General features: G+C 50.6%; 1 protein-coding gene across 4 annotated transcripts; it reads left to right on the forward strand.

The window, feature by feature from the left end:
• The first annotated feature begins 1,927 nt into the window (after positions 1-1,927).
• LOC136310495 (isovaleryl-CoA dehydrogenase, mitochondrial-like) lies at positions 1,928-21,684 on the forward strand. 4 transcript variants are annotated; one of them, XM_066239162.1, is made up of 14 exons: positions 1,928-2,144; positions 3,151-3,240; positions 3,445-3,496; positions 6,201-6,370; positions 7,203-7,296; positions 7,496-7,632; positions 7,860-7,958; positions 8,558-8,654; positions 9,769-9,862; positions 10,293-10,374; positions 11,115-11,219; positions 11,319-11,391; positions 12,424-12,509; positions 15,678-21,684. In XM_066239162.1, exons 1-14 carry the CDS (start codon positions 1,992-1,994, stop codon positions 15,678-15,680), a joined length of 1,335 nt encoding a protein of 444 aa, XP_066095259.1. In that variant the 5' UTR covers positions 1,928-1,991; the 3' UTR covers positions 15,681-21,684. The 4 variants fall into 4 exon arrangements, with proteins under 4 accessions (XP_066095259.1, XP_066095257.1, XP_066095258.1 ...); XM_066239160.1 differs by lacking the exon at positions 15,678-21,684 and adding an exon at positions 12,932-13,772; XM_066239161.1 differs by lacking the exons at positions 7,860-7,958; positions 15,678-21,684 and adding an exon at positions 12,932-13,772 and having other exon boundaries at positions 1,929-2,144.
• Positions 21,685-22,885: the final 1,201 nt, after the last annotated feature.

Raw genomic sequence — 22,885 nt, forward strand, 5'->3', positions numbered from 1 at the left:
TCAACTATATTAGAAGCTGTTTTATACTCTCTATAGACATAAAGATGAATTGCAACACTACCACCAATGTATCTTACATAATTTGCTTTTGCCTTTTCTCCAAGGATACTTGGCTAAGACATTGTTTTTCAGAATTAGATAGCATGATCAATCACTCATAAGATCTGGGAGAGACCAGATATCTTGATATCAATCAAGGGATCTCCAGGTTGGAACAACCTGACCTGACAATCTGAAGAGACATATACCAAAGACTTTGAAGACACTCCTGAGAAAAGTTCACCACCACCATCCTTGCTTAGCTAATCACATATGGTTATGATTTTAACAGTTACTAACCACTCTGAAATCACTGTAAAAGACCCAGCCTGAAAAGAGATGTTAAAGCACACCATAAAGTCTGAAGTCCTCTGCCTTCTCAGGTCACTGGCCATCCGATTAAAAGTACATGATCATGATTCAATCTTTGTCTCTGCTTATTGAGTATATATGTGACAGGTAGCAAGAGCACTGGCATTTTCCAATTAGTATACATAGAGACAGACACACACAGAGATCTTTTCACCGTAAGACAGACATCATAGCGCAAAACTCACTAACTTAGAAAGAACAGCTGGCATAATCACATTGATCTGTTCACATGGCTAAGTTGTTTTTCTTTTTTCTTTTTAAGAATTACCTTACCGAAATTTGCATTTTAAAAGTTGGCTTGGGTAAGAGTTCCTGGAGAAGACCTAATATTCACATCTCAAAGGCACAGGGAAAGAAATTCAAGCTCCTCCTAGAAAGACTGGTTTCATAAAACAAATATAATTCTTTTGAGATTAATAGGGCAGTTTTCGCAAGGTTTTGGCAAAAAGAATCGGTGAGCTTCCATTGGTTTTTGGAGCCAATACCTCAACAATTGGGTTGCAGCTTAAATGGTGGCAAGAGATTGACAAATCCTTCCACCCATTGTTGGGATGTTTATGTCCCTTTGGGTACATTTCTTATCAGGCTCTGACATTAATTTCCAATGTGGCCAAATTTCTGATTGGAAAGTCATTCAATTCTTTCAAATATCTTGTCAGGTTTCAGCTGGGATAAATAGTATTTCTGGTGGTATTAAATATTCCCGTGAGCCGAAGAGGGCACAAAGTTTATTACCTCTAGAGTCTTTCTCTCTGTTAGCCTAAAGAAAAAACTGACAGCTGTTGTCGTAGGGAGAAAATCTTTCCTCTACCTTCAAGTTTCTTTTGGCTGGTCTATTAATCAAATGGACTTGAAACAGATTAACAAGACATATTAACCAAATATAATACATACATATGTTTGAGAACCCCACATATGTGAGAGAGTCAGAGACCCCACCTGTAGAAAGCTTCAGAGATGAAGAGAGAACAGGGGTATATGAGACACCCTGGACTAAGGCAGGGGTATAGTGCCTGCGGGGGTCCTTGCAGGATGATAAGAAGAGCAGATGCTTAGTTTGGAGAAGTTTGTCCTACCCTATAGATAGTTCAAAAGACGGCAAACCCCCTAATTCAAGTTCTCCTAGGTAGAAGGGAGGGGTAGAAGTTTCTTTTGAGCCTGAAGCTAAAATCGTCCTTAGCTCAAAACAATCCCCATAGCAATGGTTCCCAAATACTGCGGATTTGGGGAGTTTTCCCTTTGCTGTTTCAGAGCTGCTGCCGTTAGGGCTGCAATTTCAGCGCAGGGGAGGTCCTGTACTATCCTCCACTCAGGAAAGGAGACGCTTTCTGTCTATTCTACTTAAAGGAGATCCAACTTAGCACTGACACCAGCAGGTTTCGCGCCTGGCACTCACACCCGCCCCGCGAGCGTCCACGGGCAGGGTTCGCCACTGAAGGGCTCGGCTGTGGGCGGGCAGCCGAGTGTGACAGGCGGCTGGAGACCCGCCCCTCGAGGCGGGGCAGCGAGCCCGGATTGGTGGAGCGCACAGGGCGGCAGGGCTCCGCTCGGGCTCCCGCTGGAGCAGAGGTCGGGCAGAGATGGCGAGGACCGCTTGGCTGCTAGGACGGCGCGCGCCCAGCTGGAGGCTGCTGCCGCCGCTGTCGCCGCTTGCCCGCCTGGTTTCCCAGCGGGCCCACTCACTGTTGCCCGTGGACGATGTGATCAACGGGCTAAGCGAGAAACAGAAGCGGGTAGGGAGCCTGCCCCTCTTCCCTGCCCCGCGGGCTCCCGGCGTGGCCCGTCTGCCTGCTCCGTGCCGCCTGGGCGTGCTCCTGCCCACGGCCACCCAGCCAGGGGGCGCCCGGGCTGCGGGGGGTTCGATGGGGAGTCAGACAGGAAGGCTCCTGGGAGACTGATGGTGTTCTGGCGGATGTTGGCAGCAGCCACCCACATGTGGCCAGAGTGCCCTCTCAGACAGGTTAATCATTATTCCACAAGAAATCTTTCTCAAACTCACCTCCGGGGTCTTGACATGCAGTGTTATCTAACCCCACCGAGTCAGAGCACCAAGTGGAACAAAGTCCTTGAAAGATGGCATTCCACGTGGCACTGAACCGGAGCCCTTCCAGGGGGAAGGAGGCTGCCACTTGAACACGGGTCCCTGGGACCTGGTTCTCCTGTGGCAGCCCGGAGCCTGCGCCAGTGCCTGGGGAAAATGCACGCCTGTCGGGGTTTACCGTCAGCAGAGGAGAACTCCCGGGGTTTAAGTCACCCGGGAGAACTGGAAATCAGTTCTGGTTCTCAAAGTTTACTGCCAAGCAGTGTCCAATTTCTGAGTAATTGCTTTCAGGCAAAAAAGGGCAGAAAAGAGCCGGACCAGCACCTAGAACTGAAGGGGGCACAGTAAGGTGTGTGAGTGTGGAGGGGGGCACCGGGAAAGGCGGGAAGAATTAGCCAGGGTCAGCTCGTGCAGGGCCTTGGCCGCCTAAGTATAAAGGAAAGCTGTGGATTGATTTTATGTAGGGCAGTGGCATTTAAAAAAATTATCTTCACGCTGTCTAGACTGGGGACCTCAAGAAAGAGGGGTAGAGATTATCTGGAGGAAGCATAAACTACGAGCCTCTAAGTTTCAGCTGATGCTGTTTGGTGAAGGGTCTGGGGGCCTGTTGCTCTGATGTGTCCTCAGCAGTGAGGACGCTGTCCCGCGTGGCAGTGCAGTGCTGTTGAAGGGGCGTCTGTCCACCTCTCTCCCTCTAGTTTCGTCAGACCATGACTGAGTTCTTCCAGGCGCACCTAGCCCCCCAAGCCCAGGAGATCGATCGCAGCAATGAATTCAAGAACCTTCGAGTGAGTCTTGAGGCCCACACCGGGGAGTCCGGAGGGTGGTGGTCTGGGAGCTGGGCTGGCCTGGGACGTACCCTGCAGTTACAAGAGCTCGCATCGTCTTCCGGGAAGTGAAACTCCTCAGAAGTGCACCCCTTTCTGGGGTGTGTTTGGGCCTCGTGGTTCCAGGTGCCCAGGGTCACTGTACTCACTCCGTTTTGTTGGCAGGAGTTCTGGAAGCAGCTGGGGAAGCTGGGAGTCCTGGGCATCACAGCCCCTGGTGAGCACAGTGTCACTCCCTAAAGAGAGCTTTTCTTGCATGCCCTTTAACACCAGTCCCAAAAGAAGCAGGAAAGGAGTGGAAAGATTGGGCTGAAAGAAGCCTAGAACTTCCTCCCTCTTGGTTCTGGGAAAGTGCCCATTGATGTCAGCCCTCCTATTTCTTATATTTGTTGTGCTTTATTTAATTTTTAAAATTAATCTTTGGAGAGTGAGGAATGGAGAGAGGGAGAGAAACATCAATTTGCTGTCTCACTTATTTATGCATTCACTAGTTGATTCTTGTATGTGCCGTAACTGGGGATCGAACCTGCGACCCTGGCGTATGGGAACAATGTTGTAACTAACTGAGTTGCCGGGTGGGGGCTCAGCCCTTCTATTTCTTTAGGCAGAGATGTTGAAAAGGTAAAGAGATTAAGCCAGTGTGGTCCACTTAGATCAGGATCACTTAGACTTTTGAAGTCTACACGCTCACTAAGCTCCCCCAAGTGATTCTGGCAGCTGTCTTAGTACCTCAGTCCACGGGTTAGGCTCTGCCCCACAGTAGCATCTAGGCACACAGCTTGGCCCTGTGGCTCATTTGGGAACAGATGGCAGTGAGGAGGAGAGGGATGCCTGTCTGGGCCTCCACATGAGGTAGTAGATGATCATTCACTACCCTGTCCTACAGGCTGCCCTGTGTCCCTGGGTTTCCAGGGATAAAGGGCAGAGATCTTGTGGGCTCTGATTTGGATGTTGGCCTCTAGAGAGCTGGTCCAGCCTGGCTTGCCGGTGAGCCTGAGGCCTCACCAGCTAAGCCTGGACGGCACTCCCTGGCTCAGCTTGTACTCACTGGGCGTTGGCATAGAGGTGAACACAATACACTTCTTATACCTTCCCCTCACCACTTGGGAACAGTTTTTGGATTCGAGCTGATCACAGAAAGTTACATTGTGAGTAATGATAAAATGAAACCACTTAAAAATGAACTTAACCAACTTAATGGAAAATGGTAGGGAGAAGGCCACTGAGAACTCCCTAACAAGAGTCTTTCTTCCACTGTGTCTTGGGGGTTTATGAGCCCCCACAGAGAATATGCTTCTGAATCAGATGGTATTTAGTGGAAGAAAGAGGTAATTAGAAATTAGAACTTTGAAAAGAAAGTCAGATCTGAGTTCTGGTTTCTGCCAGGTTGTCATGGTCGCTGTTTCCAGTGTCACCCACCTGTGGGCTTTCCTTCCCGTAATTGCAGGCCGGGGGTCAGGTCGGTCAACCTCTCCCAAGATCTCTGGATGACCCTGACTTCTCAGTCAGAGTGAACACATGCAGAGGATCTCACCAGGGTTTACCCAAACAGCTGGACAGGGGGTTGGTACCAGTCCAGCTGTTTGGGTAAACCTGCCACTTTGATTTTGTATCTGTGCCAAGGACAGGGTACATTTTTTTTTTTTTTTTACAGGAACAGAGAGAGAGTCAGAGAGAGGGATAGATAGGGACAGACAGACAGGAACGGAGAGAGATGAGAAGCATCAATCACCAGTTTTTTGTTGCGACACCTTAGTTGTTCACTGATTGCTTTCTCATATGTGCCTTGACCGCCGGTCTTTAGCAGACAGAGTAACTCCTTGCTTGAGCCAGCGACCTTGGGCCCAAGCTGGTGAGCTTTTTGCTCAAGCCAGATGAGCCCGCACTCAAGCTGGCGACCTTGGGGTCTCGAACCTGGGTCCTTCCGCATCCCAGTCCGACACTCTATCCACTGCACCACCGCCTGGTCAGGTGACAGGGCACATTTTTTTTTTTTTTTTTTTTGTATTTTTCTGAAGCTGGAAACAGGGAGAGACAGTCAGACAGACTCCCGCATGCACCCGACCGGGATCCACCCGGCACGCCCACCAGGGGCGATGCTCTGCCCACCAGGGGGTGATGCTCTGCCCCTCCGGGCGTCGCTCTGCCGTGACCAGAGCCACTCTAGCGCCTGGGGCAGAGGCCAAGCAGCCATCCCCAGTGCCCGGACCATCTTTGCTCCAATGGAGCCTTGGCTGTGGGAGGGGAAGAGAGAGACAGAGAGGAAGGCGCGGCGGAGGGGTGGAGAAGCAAATGGGCGCTTCTCCTATGTGCCCTGGCCGGGAATCGAACCCGGGTCCCCCGCACGCCAGGCCGACGCTCTACCGCTGAGCCAACTGGCCAGGGCGACAGGGCACATTTTTATGAGGAGTTCTGATATTCCCCACCGGCGTCTCTTCTGCCTCTGCTGCTCTGCCCACCGGGTTTTCTTTAGGTCCAAACCTCTGCTAGGAAAACCCCACCTTCCTCAGGCCTTTTACACACACATCCTTTGTGTCTGTTCTTTGTGCTTTGATCTTCCCTCTTTGTGTTTCTTTGTTCAACTTCAGGCCCTCTTCCTTTCTTTATACATCTGCCTCTCTATTTCTGTCGCTTTCTGAAAAGTGGGCACTCGGGTTCTGTTGTCTTCATTAAGAGTTCTGTCAGGCATAAAGCGGGGGTTGCACTGACTTCTCTAAACCCCACTCAGAGGCAGCAGTAAAACCAGTCTGTGTGTTTGTAAGCAGAGTCCATGGCATCAGCTTGTTGACTTTGCTAGGGGGAACTTGGAACAGATCCTACTAGGATGTTTCTCCACTGTCAATTAAGTGTTAGGCTCCTGTCAATGTCCTGGGTTAATCTGAGCCGCCTTTTCCGCTCCCCTGCACAACCTCCCCTCCCAGTCCAGTACGGCGGCTCTGGCCTGGGCTACCTGGAACACGTGCTGGTGGTGGAGGAGATGTCCCGTGCTTCCGGAGCCGTGGGACTCAGCTATGGGGCCCACTCCAACCTGTGCGTCAATCAAATTGTGCGCCATGGGAATGAGGTCCAGAAGGAGAAGTACCTGCCCAAGGTGAGGAAATGGGAATGGAGAAACACGCTGCTGTCACAGTGCAACCACCAACCACGAGGCACCTCCCCTGGGTAAGGGCCAGCCAGACTTGCGTTCTATAGCATGCTGCCCTGAACCAGGCATGGTTAGGAAGGGGTCGGGGATTTGCTTGCAAATACTTCAGTCCAAAAATTAAAGATACGCTCTGGCCGGTTGTCTCAGTGGTGGAGTGTCAGCGTACCATGTGGATGTCTTGGGTTTGATTCCCACTCAAGGCACACAGAAGAAGTGACCATCTGCTTCTCTACCCCTCTCCCTCTACCCCCACTCTTTTTTTTTTTTTCCTCCTGAAGCCATGGCTCAGTTGGAGCAAGGTGGCCCCAGGTCCTGAGAGTGGCTTCATGGTCACTCCTCAGGTGCTAAAGTAGCTCGCTTGCCAAGCAATGGAGCAACAACTCCAAATGGGTAGAGCATTGCTCCATAGGGGGCTTGCCAGGTGGATCCCAGTCAAGGAGCGTGCTGGAGTCTGTCTTTCTGCCTCCCACTTCTCACTTAAGAAAAAAAAAATTAAAGATAAAAACTAAAGATAGGGCCAGATATCCTGAGTTCATCACTGGAAAAATTTTCAGAGAGCACTTTAAGAAATGGACTAGTAGGATCTGCTTTCTGTGCATGGAGAATAGAATAAAGGAGAGATGTTTTAGCTTTGTAAACACTGGGTTTCTCTTGTAAGACTTGACCAGTAGCCATGCTGAGAAGTTCGAAGGGGTGTCATGTGAACAGGCAAGTAGTGTCTGAGTTCCTGCAGGTGCCTCTGAAGTCATACCCAGGCCCTTTGGGCTTCTCCTTGCAGCTGATCAGCGGTGAGTATATTGGAGCCCTGGCCATGAGTGAGCCCAGCGCTGGCTCAGACGTTGTCTCCATGAAGCTGAAGGCAGAGAAAAAGGGTGAGGCACCTTCTGACTTGGGAGCTGAATCGGGTGGAGGGAGAGACCCTCTCGGGCTGAGGGAGCAGTAATGCAGGGTGGCTGCTGCTGAGTTTCCAGACTGTGTCCAGCTGGGCACTTCCTGCTCAGCAGGTCTGTGGACCGACTGGCTGCGACAGGCCAACGTGGCTGGTGTAAGCAGCCAAACCTCTGTTCTTAGGAGATCACTACGTCCTGAATGGCAGCAAGGCCTGGATCACCAACGGCCCCGATGCCGACGTCCTTATCGTCTATGCCAAGACAGATCTGGCTGCTGTGCCAGCTTCTCGGGGCATCACAGCCTTCATCGTGGAGAAGGCGAGTGGAGGGCAAGGCACCGTGGGGGGGCCTCTGTCTCCCGACAGTGTTGCAGATAGAGCCTTTCGGCTGATCGCACACACGCTCAATCCTGGACACTGTCACGCTCCCTGGGGCGGGGGCGAGGCAAGAGCGGACTGGGAAGAGGCTGGCTGACATGTGGAGCCCCGGGGGGCGGGGCGAGTCTGACATTGGCGGAGCCACTCACCCAGCCTGGCCACACAAAGGGCCAGGAAATTGAGGACTGGAAGGGGACAACTGGCTTTGGCAAGAAGGTGTCATCGGGATGCCAAGAGCAGCTATGGAAGCCTGAGGGCGGTGGAGGGGTGAGTGGAGGCTGAATGGAGGCTGCAGCTTTAGAGCTCTGACAACACATGCAAGAGGGACACAGGGTAGGAGTTAGAATGAAAAGCTGGGAGTTTGAGTTTGTTTTTTAAGAATGGGAGAGGACCGAGCACATTTTTTGGTAAAGAGAAAGAAAAATAGGAGAGGGACAACTTGAGCAAGTAAGCAAAACACAGCGGGGAGAAGACGGAGAATTGAGAGTGGTTACAGGTGATGGGGGAGGACCATCTGCCTGCCCTTGGGGTGGAGGGCCAGGGCACCTGTGAGGGCTGGGGACCACAGGCGTGAGGGAGTTGGTAGGCGGTTCCATGAATTAGTGTTGTAAAAGTTTGCCGTACTCTCCCCAGGGAGCGGGGGAAGGCAGCTGACTAGGATTGGAGGACAAGAGTTGAGTAGCCTGAAAGGGCTGGGTGAGATTGGAAATCTCACAGCTGGGTAACACCGTTCAGCCAGGAGGCAAGCGGATTAGCATGCGCGCTCCTCTGGGCGCTGGACAGTGGGAACTTTTCAGGGGTGTTCCCTTTACGGGACCCCCTCGGGACCTGCTCTGTAATCAAGGTCACCTTTTGTTTCTGTAAAGAGTATGCCTGGCTTCAGCACTGGCAAGACGCTGGAGAAGCTAGGGATGAGGGGCTCTAACACCTCTGAGCTCATCTTTGAAGACTGCAAGGTTCCTGGTGAGTCTGAGAAACGGTGGGCCCCTGGCCTGACCCATTCATAAGCTGAGAATGCCCTGCTCTTGTTAGAGAGGCTCCCCACTGTTAGCATACCAATGACTATGCCTAGACCGCGGGGGTGGGGGGGCTGCCACTACCCTATTTGCCAACTGGCCCGCACGTGCACTCTGGAGCTGTTAGGGACAAGTTTTCCCTGTGTGCCTGACTGTGGGGAGAGCCTAAAATGTCCTTCAGACATCCCTGTCTGTCCATCTCCCTGCACAGCCTGGGGGAGGTATCCAGTAACAATGCTGAGAAGTCAAACCCATCCAAATACACGGACGGAAGGCAGACTTAGTGAAGGGAAGGCCATTCCGTTGGAGTATTTTTCTCCCCTGAAGTATAATGAAAGATGCGGCACGTTGTGGGCGCACCAGCACACCCTTCCCGTGCTAATGAGAACAAGGACACGGCCTTGGTCACGGACTGGTTTGCTCTGCACCGCAGCCGCAGACAAGCCCTCACCCCCAGGAACCCCACTCATGCAGACTATGCTTTGGTTCCAAGGAGTGTTGAGGGGAGAGGGGGTCGGTGCAGACCATCTTTTGTAAGCAGGAGAACACTCCAAGGTCACCCACGGTCCTGGCTCCCGGGGTGGAGAGGGGCTCTGTCACTAGTGCTGAATTTCCTATCTGCTGGGCAGTGGCTCTTCCATGGACTACCTTGGAGAGGAGGGGAAGAGAGGGGACAGGTTATACTGGACCAAAGCAAGCTCATCCTGAGGGAAAGAGTAATTATGGGCATAGGTGTGAGAAACGGGCAAATCAGCTTTTCTTCTGTCTCATCCAAGGCAGTGGAGGAGGAGACCGAAGGATCGGACCTTTGGTTGTCTTGCGGGTGGTGTGTGGATGGGTGTGAGGGTGTGCGGCGTGGTGGGGGTCTATCTAGCAAGCTCTACTTCTGACTGGAAGTGATAAACTCCCTCCTTTTATCTCACTCAGAACCACCCTAGTTGAAGGTCAGGTGACATATTCGGTACCTGTATGGGAGCCATGGTACCAAACCTAGTGGCTTTTATACCAGTGAGGAGTCTGTGGACAGCCCTCTTTCCTCTGACCAGCGCTTCTCCCGGCAGCCGACAACATCTTGGGCCAGCTGAGCAAGGGCGTCTACGTGCTGATGAGTGGGCTGGACCTGGAGCGGCTGGTGCTGTCCGGCGTAGCCCTCGGGTAAGTGTGAGGCGCAGGGTGGAGCTGGGCTCTCGGCCACCTGGGCCAGGGACCTAGAAAACACCTCCCTCTTCCTCCCACATGTTAACTTCTTCACACTGAAGGGCAAGATCCTTAGTTGAAAGACACAAGGCTGAGAAGCAGGACTGCTTAGTTACTGAGGATGTGCAACAGGACACCTGCTCCGAGGCCCCGCCAGGCAGGGCTCTCGCCGCTCTGTCTGGTCCCGAGGGAAAGGGCATAAGTCCTGGGCAGTCAGTGCAGTGGCTGAGCTGAGATGACAAGTGTCCTCACTCTTTGTTCCCCTCCCCAGAGCTCCAGCTCCTTGTCTCGCTGAGTTGCCCCCCCAGCCTTCCCACATTGGCATTTTGCCACCCCCGCTGCCCGTGGTGGGACAGTGAGTCCCTGCCCATCTTTCTCCTCTCCACAGGCTCATGCAGGCTGTCCTGGACCACACTATCCCCTACCTGCACACCAGGGAAGCCTTTGGCCAGAAGATCGGCCACTTCCAGGTAAGTGGAATGCTTTGTTGAAATGTGCTCTTTTGTTGGGTTTCAGTTTTCTCTCTCTCTCTTTTTTTTTATTGCTTGATTTTAGAGAGACAGAGACACACACAGAGAGAGGCATTTACTTGTTCTGTTTAGTTGTACATTCCTTGGTGGCTTCCCATATGTACCCTGACTGGGGATCAAACCCACAACCTGTGTATCAGGACAACGCTCTGAACAAGTGAGCTATCCAGCCAGTGCGGGTTCAAGTTTTCCTTAACAAATGAGGACACAGGACATGTGCTAGGGGCATTTACTATCCTCCCCCAGCAAAATGAATCTGAATGCTAGGAATACAGGCTTCTTGCGCATGCTACCTGGCTTTGGAAGTTGTTGGGAAGTTCATAACATGTCACCTCGCTTCCTGTTTGAGATGAATGAACTAGGCATTGTAAGGTTGGAGGGTGAGGCGCGCAGTTTGGGGAGGTGTGGGGGAAAGGGAGATGCGTTTTCTAGTCTAGGACGTTAATGAGGTGAGGTGAGGTGGGTGGAGGGCCGTTTGTGGGTGCAGCGGCAGCCCTTTGGCCTTAATTCCAGACCTGCTGCCGTCTCCGTCATCCCAGCCAAGTCCTGTCTGCTCTCTGTGCCCTGATGTCCCCATCTGGCTGTCGGGTTGCTACTGCTGATCTGCCTTTGGTGGCTGTGGAGAGTGTCTGACAGGAATACGGCCCCAGCATGTTGACTTGACCTCCCTTTCTGCCCAGTTGATGCAGGAGAAGATGGCCAACATGTACACCCGCCTTATGGCGTGTCGGCAGTACATCTACAATGTCACCAAGGCCTGCAATGGGGGCCACTACACCCCCAAGGTGAAAGCCTGCCCAAAAGGGGGCAGCGGGTGGGTTACTGGGACTCCCTCTCTGTGTGGCCCTGGCAGGGCCATGCTGACCTGGGACCCCCTCCCCCAGGACTGCGCAGGTGTGCTTCTGTACTCAGCTGAGTGCGCCGTGCAGGTGGCCCTGGACGGCATTCAGTGTCTCGGTGAGTGGCCCCCACGCCCAGGGCTGCCCTTGCTCTGGAGCCTGTGGCTGCCTCTAGCAGGCGACATCTCTCCAGCCCCGACTCTGAGCTTCAGTTAGCTGCCGCTGAGCAGCTGCCCCGAGGCTCCTCCAGCCCCACACAGCTCCCAGAACATGGAAAAGCAAACGAGCCTGGGACACTGGGAAGTGCAGCGAGAGGTGCTGAGGTGGGACAGCTTTGTCTCACAGCTGCACAGCGCTTAGGAGCCCAGACCCGAGCCGAGGGCTAGGCTAAGGCCCGGCTCTCCCACTGACCGGCTCTGGGATGCGCAAATTATATACTTCACTTCTCTGGGCCTGGCGTCCCATGAGTGCTACGCAGTATCTCCTTGTCCTCCTTCTCCACGTTTGCCAGTGACCTTCCCTCTGCCTGGCTGCTATCCCTCCGCACTCCAGGTGGCCTTCCAGCCCCTTGTCCACTGTCCTCCCGAGTAAGCTGTCCCCATACCCTGCCCTCTCCCCGACCTCCTACTGGTTCTCATTCACCAGTCTCTCTCTCTGGCCCGTTTCTTTTTTTTTCTTTTCTTTTTTTTTTTTGTATTTTTCTGAAGCTGGAAACGGGGAGAGACAGACTCCCGCATGCGCCCGACCGGGATCCACCCGGCTCGCCCACCAGGGGGCGATGCTCTGCCCCTCCGGGGCGTCGCTCTGCCGCGACCAGAGCCACTCTAGCACCTGGGGCAGAGGCCACAGAGCCATCCCCAGCGCCCGGGCCATCTTTGCTCCAATGGAGCCTTGGCTGTGGGAAGGGAAGAGAGAGACAGAGAGGAAGGGGGGGGGGTGGAGAAGCAAATGGGCGCTTCTCCTATGTGCCCTGGCCGGGAATCGAACCCGGGTCCCCCGCACGCCAGGCCGACGCTCTACCGCTGAGCCAGCCGGCCAGGGCCTCTGGCCCATTTCTGTGTCCTCTGCCTTCTGTTTGCCTCCCTCGGTCTGCCCACTGCCCATCCCTTTCCCTGTTGTCCTTCCTTCTCTGCCCACGCCCTGGCTACAGGTGGCAATGGCTACGTCAACAGCTTCCCCATGGGCCGCTTTCTGCGGGACGCCAAGCTGTGCGAGATTGGGGGCGGCACCAGCGAGGTGAGGCGGCTGGTCGTCGGCAGAGCCTTCAACGCAGACTTCCGCTGACCCCAGACCCGCACCCCTGCCCGGCGCCAGGCAGCTCTCCTCCGCTGCCCGAGGCCGGTCCTGCTGCGTGGCTGCCCTTCCCGCACCGGCCCTCTGGCCTCTGCACTGTACAGAGACAATGGCGGCCAAGCGCTGCGGGCCTCGGACAGGCCTCGGAAAAGCGTTCAGTGGCTTAAAATAGACTCGGCAGGAAGCATAGGGGTTCTCTGGGGCTTTTGGGGTGGGCTTTGGCGACCCTGCGCCTGGGCTCTCTTCCAAGCCTGACGCCCTGCCCTCCCGGGGTGGCACGTGGGGGTGGTTGGGCAGCCACCTGTTTTCCTGGGGTGAGTCTCTGGCAGGGAGCTCAGTTACTGGGACTTGGTATTCTCTTCCAGGGAAAACAACCCTCTGCCCAGGCTCTGTTACGCCAATATCTGGGCATCAGCCCAGCAGCTTCTGAGCAGGCACCCACTCTGCACAGCCCCGCGCCCCTCCAGGGACTTCATCTTTTAAGGCTGAAACCCCACCATTTTGGGGTGGAGCTCTGGGAACAGGCCTCTCAGAACACGTGTGCCAGGCAGAGTCCAGGGGGCGCAGAGGGCAGCACGCTTGTGAAAGATCAGCTGACGCTGGCCTCTGGCAGCAGCACTGCGGTGCCCTGCCCCCTCCCAGTGCTGGCCACGTGACAGCCCACAGCCGACCGGGCAGCAGGCCTGCGTCATCCGGCTGGGCTCCAGCCAAGGCTGCCCGTGGACCCTGCTCTGGGCACCCTGGGGCTAGTTCTGCAGCGTCACAGCAGCCGCTGCCGTTCTGTATTAAACATATTGTGAAGCAGCCCCATCCGCTTTCTAACTGGTGTGTTTGGGGAGAAGCAGTTGACTGGCTGCTGCCTCCTGTCTGGCTCCAGCCCTTCCTGCTGGGAGAGTGGGGGGTCCAGGAGCAGTTGACTGGCTGCTGCCTCCTGTCTGGCTCCAGCCCTTCCTGCTGGGAGAGTGGGGGGTCCAGGTCTGCCCCTGCCCTCCACTCCACTCACTGGTGGAAAGGGGCCTGGGTGGAACCAGCCCTTAGGAGAGAAGTCTCAGCCTCCCTTTTCCACATACCCAGGGGGTTTTAAAAGGTAGTTGGAAGCCCAGAGTGGTAAGATTCTTGGAGCTTGAAGGAGCTCATAAACTTTTGGAAATCAATCCATTTTTTTAATTGATTGATTGACTTGAGAGAGAAAGGGAGAGAGATAAAAATATTGATTTGTTGTTCCACTTATTTATGCATTTATTGGTGGTGGTTGTTGTTGTTGTTTTTTACAGGGACAGAGAGAGAGTCAGAGAGAGGGATAGATAGGGACAGACAGACAGGAATGGAGAGAGATGAGAAGCATCAATCATCAGCTTTTTGTTGCGACACCTTAGTTGTTCATTGATTACTTTCTCATATGTACCTTGACCATGGGCCTTCAGCAGACCGAGTAACCCCTTGCTCGAGCCCGTGACCTTAGGTCCAAGCTGGTGAGCTTTGCTCAAACCAGATGAGCCTACGCTTAAGCTGGCGAATTCAGGGTCTCGAACCTGGGTCCTCCGCATCCCAGTCCGGTGCTCTATCCACTGCGCCACCACCTGGTCAGGCTATTGGTTGATTCTTATATGTGCCCTGACCAGGGATAGAACCCACTACTCTGGTGTTTTGGGACAATGCTCTAACCAACTGAGCTATCAGCCAGGGCCTAAAAGAAACTATTTATTCCACTTACATTTATTTAACTTACTTGCTTTGAACAATTAAGTTAGATTGCTTTGAAAATTTCGTTATACCAAGTTTTCTCACTGACATATTTTAAAAGCAATAACATGAACTTTTTAAACTAATAAACACAGATAAAAATAAAAATACACTGCTCAAAAAAATCAGGGGATATTTTATAGCTTCATATTTATCTTGAAATATCCTCTAATTTTAGTGAGCAGTATATTATTTAATGTTGATGATTCTAAAGATATGCCTATTTATGAAACCAAACTCAAACCAGCTTTATTATAAAATATTTTTCCAGCTCAAATGATTCTGAAAAGAATTTGGGTTAGTTCCTATTATAACTTTGAGATTTCTCATGTAAACACGTGTTTAAGCCAATTTTTACAAGCTTCTTTTTTTACTATTTTTTTTTTTTGTTTATTTATTTATTTATTTTACAGAGACAGAGGGAGAGTCAGAGAGAGGGATAGATGGGGAGGGACAGACAGACAGGAACGGAGAGATGAGAAGCATCAATTATTAGTTTTTTCGTTGCGACATCTTAGTTGTTCATTGATTGCTTTCTCATATGTGCCTTGACCATGGGCCTTCAGCATACCGAGTAACCCATTGCTTGAGCCAGCAACCTTGGGTCCAAGCTGGTGAGCTTTGCTCAAACCAGATGAGCCCGCGCTCAAACTGGAGACCTCGGGGTCTCGAACCTGGGTCCTTCTGCATCCCAGTCCAATGTTCTACCCACTGTGCCACCGCCTGGTCAGGCAAGCTTCTTTTTTTTTTTTTTTTGTATTTTTCTGAAGCTGGAAACAGGGAGAGACAGTCAGACAGACTCCCGACCGGGATCCACCCGGCACACCCACCAGGGGCGATGCTCTGCCCACCAGAGGGTGATGCTCTGCCCCTCTGGGACGTCGTTCTGCTGCAACCAGAGCCACTCTAGCGCCTGGGGCAGAGGCCAAGGAGCCATCCCCAGCACCCGGGCCCTCCTTGCTCCAATGGAGCCTCGGCTGCGGGAGGGGAAGAGAGAGACAGAGAGGAAGGAGGGGGTGGGGGTGGAGAAGCAAATGGACGCTTCTCCTATGTGCCCTGGCCGGGAATCGAACCCGGGTCCCCACACGCCAGGCCGACGCTCTACCGCTGAGCCAACCAGCCAGGGCTGCAAGCTTCTTTTTTTAAAAAAATAAATAAACAACATTATTATGAAGTAGAAGATACCTTATAACACACATGACTATACAGAGACACACAGAGGTCTTTTAGCCACAGACAAAAACCATATGTGACACTAACTTAGAAAAGAACAGCTGACATAATTAAATTGATCAAACGGCTAAGGTGTTTTTTTTTTTTTAAAGAACTACCTTCCTGAAATTTGTATTTTATTTATTTTATTTTTAGTAAGAGGAAGAAGAAGAAGGAGATTGGAAGAGAAAGAGATGAGAAATATCAACTAATTGGGAAATAGTAAATTTAAAGGAAACCTCCACAAAACTAATCTAAAGACAATGTGCAGGAAATAGAGATGGTTCTTTTCCTCCACCAATTGACAAGAATAAAATTATTACATTTTTATTTCAACAAGGAATCTGGCAGGAAACAAGCGTTAACCAGCAGTGGGGCTGTCATATGCTTAAGACTAGTGTGCATCCCAAGGAGTTAAAATTCCTTGTAAGGGTCCGCCACAGAAGGTGAGGGATGGAGCTCCAGGAGGTAGATTTCCGTTGTAAGAATTGAGATGTAATCGAGATGTAATAGAAGCCCATGAGGTGCTGAGCTAGGATTAAGGGTTTTACAGTAAAACTACCTAATTCTGGAAACCCATGTCTGATGGGCCACCCTCCCAAGAGGGGCCGAAGGGGCCACCCTCTCCAGATGGTATACAAAACATGGGAAGAGAAACAGGGGACACCCAATCTCTCCCATCATCTCTATTCTCTTACAAATGGGAAACGAAGGCTCAATACAAGAAGCGCCTTTGGACCTGACCAGGTGGTGGTGCAGTAGATAGAGCATTGGGCTGGGATGCAGAGGACCCAGGCTTGAAACCCAGAGGTTGCTAGCTTGAGCATGGGTTCACCAGCTTGAGCGCGGGAACATAGACATGAGCCCATGGTCGCTGGCTTGAGCCCAAAGGTCACTGGCTTGAAGCCCAAGGTCACTGGCTAGAGCCCAAGGTCACTGGATTGAGCAAGGGGTCACTTGCTCTGCTGTAGCCCCTCCCCCCCCGTCAAGACACATATGAGAAAGCAATTAATGAACAACTAAGGTGCCGCAACAAAGAATTGATGCTACTCATCTCTGTCTCCCTTCCTGTCTATCTGTCCCTCCTTTTGACACTCTCTCTGTCTCTGTCACAAAAAACAAACAAACAACAACAACAACAAAAAAACACACCAAGATGCGCCTCTGGGATACATCCTTAAGAATTGCAATACAGCCTGACCAGGTGGTGGCGCAGTGGATAGAGCGTTGCACTGGGATGCGGAAGACCCAGGTTTGAGACTCCTAGGTCGCCAGCTTGAACACAGGCTCATCTGGTTTGAGCGAAGCTCACCAGCTTGGACCCAAGGTGGCTGACTTAAGCAAGGGGTTACTTGGTCTGTTGAAGGCCCATGGTCAAGGCACATAAGAGAAAGCAATCAATGAACAACTAAGGTGTCACAACAAAAAACTGATGATTGATGCTTCTCATCTCTCTCTGATCCTGTCTGTCTGTCCCTATCTATCTCTCTCTCTCTGACTCTCTCTCTGTCTCTGCAAAAAAAAAAAAATAAAGAATTGCAATACATTTGACCCACAAACCTTAAAAGAAAAGCAAATTAATATTCTTCTGTAATATAGCATGACCTCAATATAAATTTGGAGATGGGGAAGTTTGGCATAAAAATGGTGGTTTAAATTATAATACTATCGCCTGACCAGGCAGTGGCGCAGTGGATAGAGCGTCGGACTGGGATGCGGAGGACCCAGGTTCGAGACCCCGAGGTCGCCAGCTTGAGCGTGGGCTCATCTGGTTTGAGAAAAAAAGCCCACCAGCTTGAACCCAAGGTCGCTGGCTCCAGCAAGGGGTTACTCGGTCTGCTGAAGGCCCGCAGTCAAGGCACATATGAGAGGGCAATCAATGAACAACTAAGGTGTTGCAATGCACAATGAGAAACCGATGATTGATACTTCTCATCTCTCTCTGTTCCTGTCTGTCTGTCCCTGTCTATCCCTCTCTCTCTCTCTCTGTCTCTGTAAAAAAAAAAAATTAAATTAAAAAAAATTATAACACTATCTTCCAACTAGATCTTGTAGGAGATAAGGAAAATGGACAGAGGTGCCCTATATACAGGTCTTAGTACTACAAAAAAGCAGTCCTGGATTATATAAAAATAGTAAAGTAGATCCTGCCTTCTTGGCAATTATGGGTGAAAAGGAACCTGATTCTGGGGACATAGGAAAAAATTTTTTGCCCTCATTTGTGACATCACAGGAGTCAGTGGCCCCCTCAGTCCCAGACCAGCACTACCATATGCAAAGTCTAGAGAACTAAGGGGTATGGGGAAATTAAGGCTAACAACGAAAGCAGACCACCACCTAAGGCAATGCCCTCTCGGCCCTCTCCCCTCTGGGAAGCCTCGGGATCATTTGAGATCGTAAGGGTCCAGGTCCCATTCACCATACAGGATTTAATAAGCATTACAGACAGATTCGCTTGACAGATGATCCCAGCCCATTTAGAAATGAATTGGGGGAAAGAAACAACACCTTAACCTTTGGTCTGTCCTGGAACAATGTTAATCTAGTCCTCCAGGAAGTTTTAACAACTTCTGAAGGCAAAAGCATTAAAGGAAAGGTAATAGCTTACGCTGATGCTGATATGTTATACTTACAAAATGTTAATTACCCACCGGGAAAGGAGCCAGGACCCTATACAGACCTTCATTGGGATTATAACATAGAAGGTAGAAAATGGTCAAGGGACCACACGCATTTCTGCCTCTTACAGGGAATGAAAATTTTTCAAAAGAAACCAGTTAATAATAAACAGGCACTCCCCATGGAGTATATGCTAAAGGTAGCTTCCTCCGTGTTCTATAATAGAGATCAAGAAGAGCAGGAGAGGGCCCTAGAAAGGGAAAGACTCAAGGAGAAGAGGCAGGCTCAGTTAATAGCTGCCCTGCAGGGGCAATGGCCACAAAACCCACCAAAGGAAAAGCCCGATGACTCTCTCTCTGGGAATGGTCATGAATGCGGAAAGCCTGAACATTGGAAGCACAAATGCCCGGGGGTGGGGCCTCCCCCCAAACTATTCCCCTATGACAAAAGTTCAGCCATTATAGGCAGGGCTTCCCCAAGGACCAAAGGGTCCTGGATCAATGCCCTTAGGTGCCATGGCCTTAAACTGCTGGAGCCCTACACTCCAGCTCGCTCCAGTTGGCTCCTGTTAGGAACACTTTCATAGAAGGGCAGAAGACCTGTTAATTTTCTTTTAGACATGGGAGCTGCCTGCCCTGTTAACCTCCCACCAGGGACCCCTCTCTTCCATCACACTTCATACAAGGAGTAGATGGCACACCCTGGGTAAGACATTTCACTCCACTCCTAAACCGCCTTGGGGGAAGCCACCTTTACACACCAATTTTTAGTTATGACAGAGTGCCCTATGCCATTATTAGAGATTTTTTTTTGTATTTTTCTGAAGTTGGAAACGGGGAGGCAGTCAGACAGACTCCCGCATGTGCCCACCAGAGATCCACCCTGCACGTCTACCAGGGGGCGATGCTCTGCCCATCTGGGGCGTCGCTCTGTTGCAACCAGAGCCATTCTAGTGCCTGAGGCAGAGGCCACAGAGCCATCCTCAGCGCCCGGGCCAACTTTGCTCCAATGGAGCCTTGGCTGCGGGAGGGGAAGTGAGAGACAGAGATGAAGGAGAGGGGGAGGGGTGGAGAAGCAGATGGGTGCTTCTCCTGTGTGCCCTGGCCGGGAATCAAACCCGGGACTCCTGCACGCCAGGCCGACACTCTACCACTGAGCCAACCGGCCAGGGCCCATTATTAGAGATATTTTAAGTGAACTTAGAACTCAAGTAATTTTCTCTACAGACACTGAGGAACCTGTCCCCATTATGGCATTATTCGTTAAAAGCAGATCAAATAAAACTAATATAGATAGTTGGGTGAAGTTTGGCAATAGAAATTCCTGCATGAGCTCACAAAGTCAAACCAATTATGATCAAATTAAAGGATCCAACTAATTTTCTTAAAAGAAGACAATACCCCATGAATTCAGAGGCCAGGGCAGTTCTACAGAAAATCATTACTACATTCCTTGGTCATGAGCTACTAGTATCTTATAATTCTCCTATGATTCTTCTATCTTAATTGTTCAGGAAAGGATGGGACCTATGCATTGGTTCAGGATTTAAAGGCAATCAATAAGGCTGTTATCCCTATACATCCTATAGTACCCAACCCTTACACTATCTTGAGACAATTCCTCCCCAAACCCAATGGTTCTCTGTACTAGACTGAAAGGATGTCTTCTGCATCCCATTAGATCCAGCTGGCCAATTTTTATTTGATTTTTTTGTTTGTTTGTTTGGGTTTTTTTGAAGTGAGAAGTGAGGAGGCAGACAGATAGATTTCCGCATGCACCCGACTGGGAACCACCCGGCATGCCCACTAGGCCATGGTGCTCTGCCCATCTGGGCCATTGCTCTGATTCAACTGGAGCCATTCTAGCACCTGAGGCAGAGGCCATGGAGCCATCCTCAGTGCCCAGGCCAACTTTGCTTCAATGGAGCCTTGGCTGCAGGAGGGGAAGAGAGAGACAGAGAGGAAGGAGAGGGGGAGGGGTGGAGAAATAGATGGGTGCTTCTCTTGTGTGCCCTGGCCAGGAGTTGAACCTGGGATTTCCACATCCCAGGCCAACGTTCTACCACTGAACCAACTGGCCAGGACACAATTTTTATTTGCTTTTAAATGGATAGACTTACAGGGACATAAGCAACAACTACCTTGGACTGTCCTCCCTCAGAGATTCAGAAATAGTCTACATTTATTTGGACAGGTGTTGGCAGAGGACTTAAGGAACCTAACATTTGAGGGGGGTGGTCAAATAATTCAGTGTCCCAGCATGCTGTCATAAGGGTTTAAGCTTGCCCTGGGAACTTTAGCACAATTAGCAGAATAGCTCTCACCAGAGCCCTAGAATTAGGAAAGGATAAAAGATTACACACACACACACACACACACACACACACACACGTATATGTATATATACATATGTACATATATATGCTAATTCTAAATATGCATTTTTAATATTACATACTCATGCAGCTATTTTGAAAGAAAGAGAATATTTAAATACAAAACAGGGATCAATAAAATATAGACTTTACATTTTACAACTCCTCGAATCTATTAAATTGCATCCAAAATAGCAGTAATTCATTGTAGAGGCCACCAAAAAGGAATAGATAAAATTGCATCAGGAAATAGGTTTGCTGACAACACTACTAAAAAAAGTAGCTTTTGCAAGAGAACTAGTGGTCAGGACTCTAATACCCGCAATAAGCTTAAGTCAATTTATGCCTCAATACTACACAAGGAAGGAGAATAAATAGGTTAAACAGTGTAGATATACTAAAAATAAAGCAGAATGGGTCAAGGCACTTTTTTAACAGGGCCAGACAATGCCAGGCCCAGGCTGAGCAGGAGAAGCATCTCTGGTCTAGCATCTATCTGCTCATAAAACCTCTGGCTACTGTCCTTTTTGGGTCCCCTGAGCTTCCAGGTTTTTTTGCTTCTTTTTGTTCCTTGTATTCCTCATTGCCTTTGTCCTTTTCCTGTCTTCCGGGCTAGAAACAATTCACTTACAAATGACTGTCGCTCCAGGATAGTTAGGCACACTTCTCAAACCTCTAGATCAGGGTGCTGACAGATTCTTTACAGAACTCTGACCCTTGCCTGGCCGGACAGGGAACGAGGGATGCTAGTCCAGAACCAGGTGGATGCCCTCAAACAGCAGGAAGTAGCTACAGAAGATTGACTGTCAACCTTCAACACCCCCAAATCATTTGGATGGTGTCACTTGATTGGGCAATGTGAGGAAGGACTGACAGTTATCAGGATAGGGGGAGGGGAACGAGGGGTTTTAATCTCACCCACTGAATGAGGCATCAACAGTCCTGAGACTGAGCAAAACAAAATAACCAGTGTCTCAGCGGTTACAGGAAAAACTACAAATGGGAACTTTGAAACTCTATTACTGATAACCCGGGAAGCAAAACCTTGAAGCTAAGAGTATAAAATTCCTACGACGTTACCAGATGGGGTGCTCAGACTAGCTGAGCTTGCCCACTCGTGCCGTGTGCCAAGTGTAAAGCCCTACTTAATAAGCTGTTTGCTTTGCTTGAACACTGCACCCTGTTTCTTGCCTGAATTCTTTTTTGTGATGAGAACCAAGGAGGGAGAAGCCCGAGGGACTCGGGTCTTTTCAGGTGACAATTTCTTATTGTAATCACTTCCTACCAGTCTTCTCCAAAGACAGGTAAACAGAAATGACCTGTTTGGGGCCCTTTAATGTTGGGTTACCTGGAGGGGTCAGTTTGATCCATTCAGCCGTTGGCAATGCTGTGCTAAGACCTTTCGTTTAACACTGTCAATATCCCAAATTGGGATATTATTTATCTCATTTTTTTTTTTGTATTTTTTTTCTGAAGCTGGAAACGGGGAGAGACAGTCAGACAGACTCCCACATGCGCCCGACTGGGATCCACCCGGCATGCCCACCAGGGGCGACGCTCTGCCCACCAGGGGGCGATGCTCTGCCCCTCCAGGGCGTCGCTCTGCCACGACCAGAGCCACTCTAGCGCCTGGGGCAGAGGCCAAGGAGCCATCCCCAGCGCCTGGGCCATCTTTGCTCCAATGGAGCCTTGGCTGCGGGAGGGGAAGAGAGAGACAGAGAGGAAGGAGGGGGTGGGGGTGGAGAAGCAAATGGGCGCTTCTCCTATGTGCCCTGGCCGGGAATCGAACCCGGGTCCCCCGCACACCAGGCCGACGCTCTACCGCTGAGCCAACCGGCCAGGGCCCCCATTTTTTTTTAAACTAAAGGTTTCCATTCTGGTAAAAGGAGTCCTGTGACTCACCTTTCTCTTTGATTCACCCTTATTAGTATTTAAAAATACACATCTCATTCTGTTTATTTGACTTGGAAGCCCTTGCTTTTTATTATTTTTAAAACTGTTATTTATTCATTCATTTATTTAATTGATTGATTTTAGAGAGGAAGGAAGAGAAAGAGAGAGAGAAAAGGAAGAGAGAGAAAGAAAGAGAATCAACTTGTAGTTCCACTTTAATTGTGCGATTGATTGCTTCTCACACGTGCCCTGACTGGGGCTTCAACCTGTGACCTTGGGGTTGAACCGGTGCCCTTGGGATCAGGTCGGCACTCTTAGGATTGAACTTGAACCCTGGGCATCAAGCCAGTAACCCCAGGATTGAGCCAGAGATGCTGGGATTAAACCTGGTGACTTCAGCGCTCTAAAGCAACACTATCCGCTGTGTTACTGGCCAGAGTTTGAACTAGCTTTTTCAATGGTTAGAAACTCGTACCCC

This window comes from Saccopteryx bilineata, chromosome 7, assembly GCF_036850765.1.
Source record: "Saccopteryx bilineata isolate mSacBil1 chromosome 7, mSacBil1_pri_phased_curated, whole genome shotgun sequence".
NCBI lineage: Eukaryota > Metazoa > Chordata > Mammalia > Chiroptera > Emballonuridae > Saccopteryx > Saccopteryx bilineata.

Bases quoted from the DNA above. Each gene is read 5' to 3' on its own strand.
- LOC136310495 (XM_066239160.1), top strand. From the start codon at position 1,992: ATGGCGAGGACCGCTTGGCTGCTAGGACGGCGCGCGCCCAGCTGGAGG. The intron at 6,371-7,202 runs GTGAGGAAATGG...TTCTCCTTGCAG, and splicing joins AGGAGAAGTACCTGCCCAAG to CTGATCAGCGGTGAGTATAT. The intron at 7,959-8,557 runs GTGAGTGGAGGC...GTTTCTGTAAAG, and splicing joins AGCCTGAGGGCGGTGGAGGG to AGTATGCCTGGCTTCAGCAC.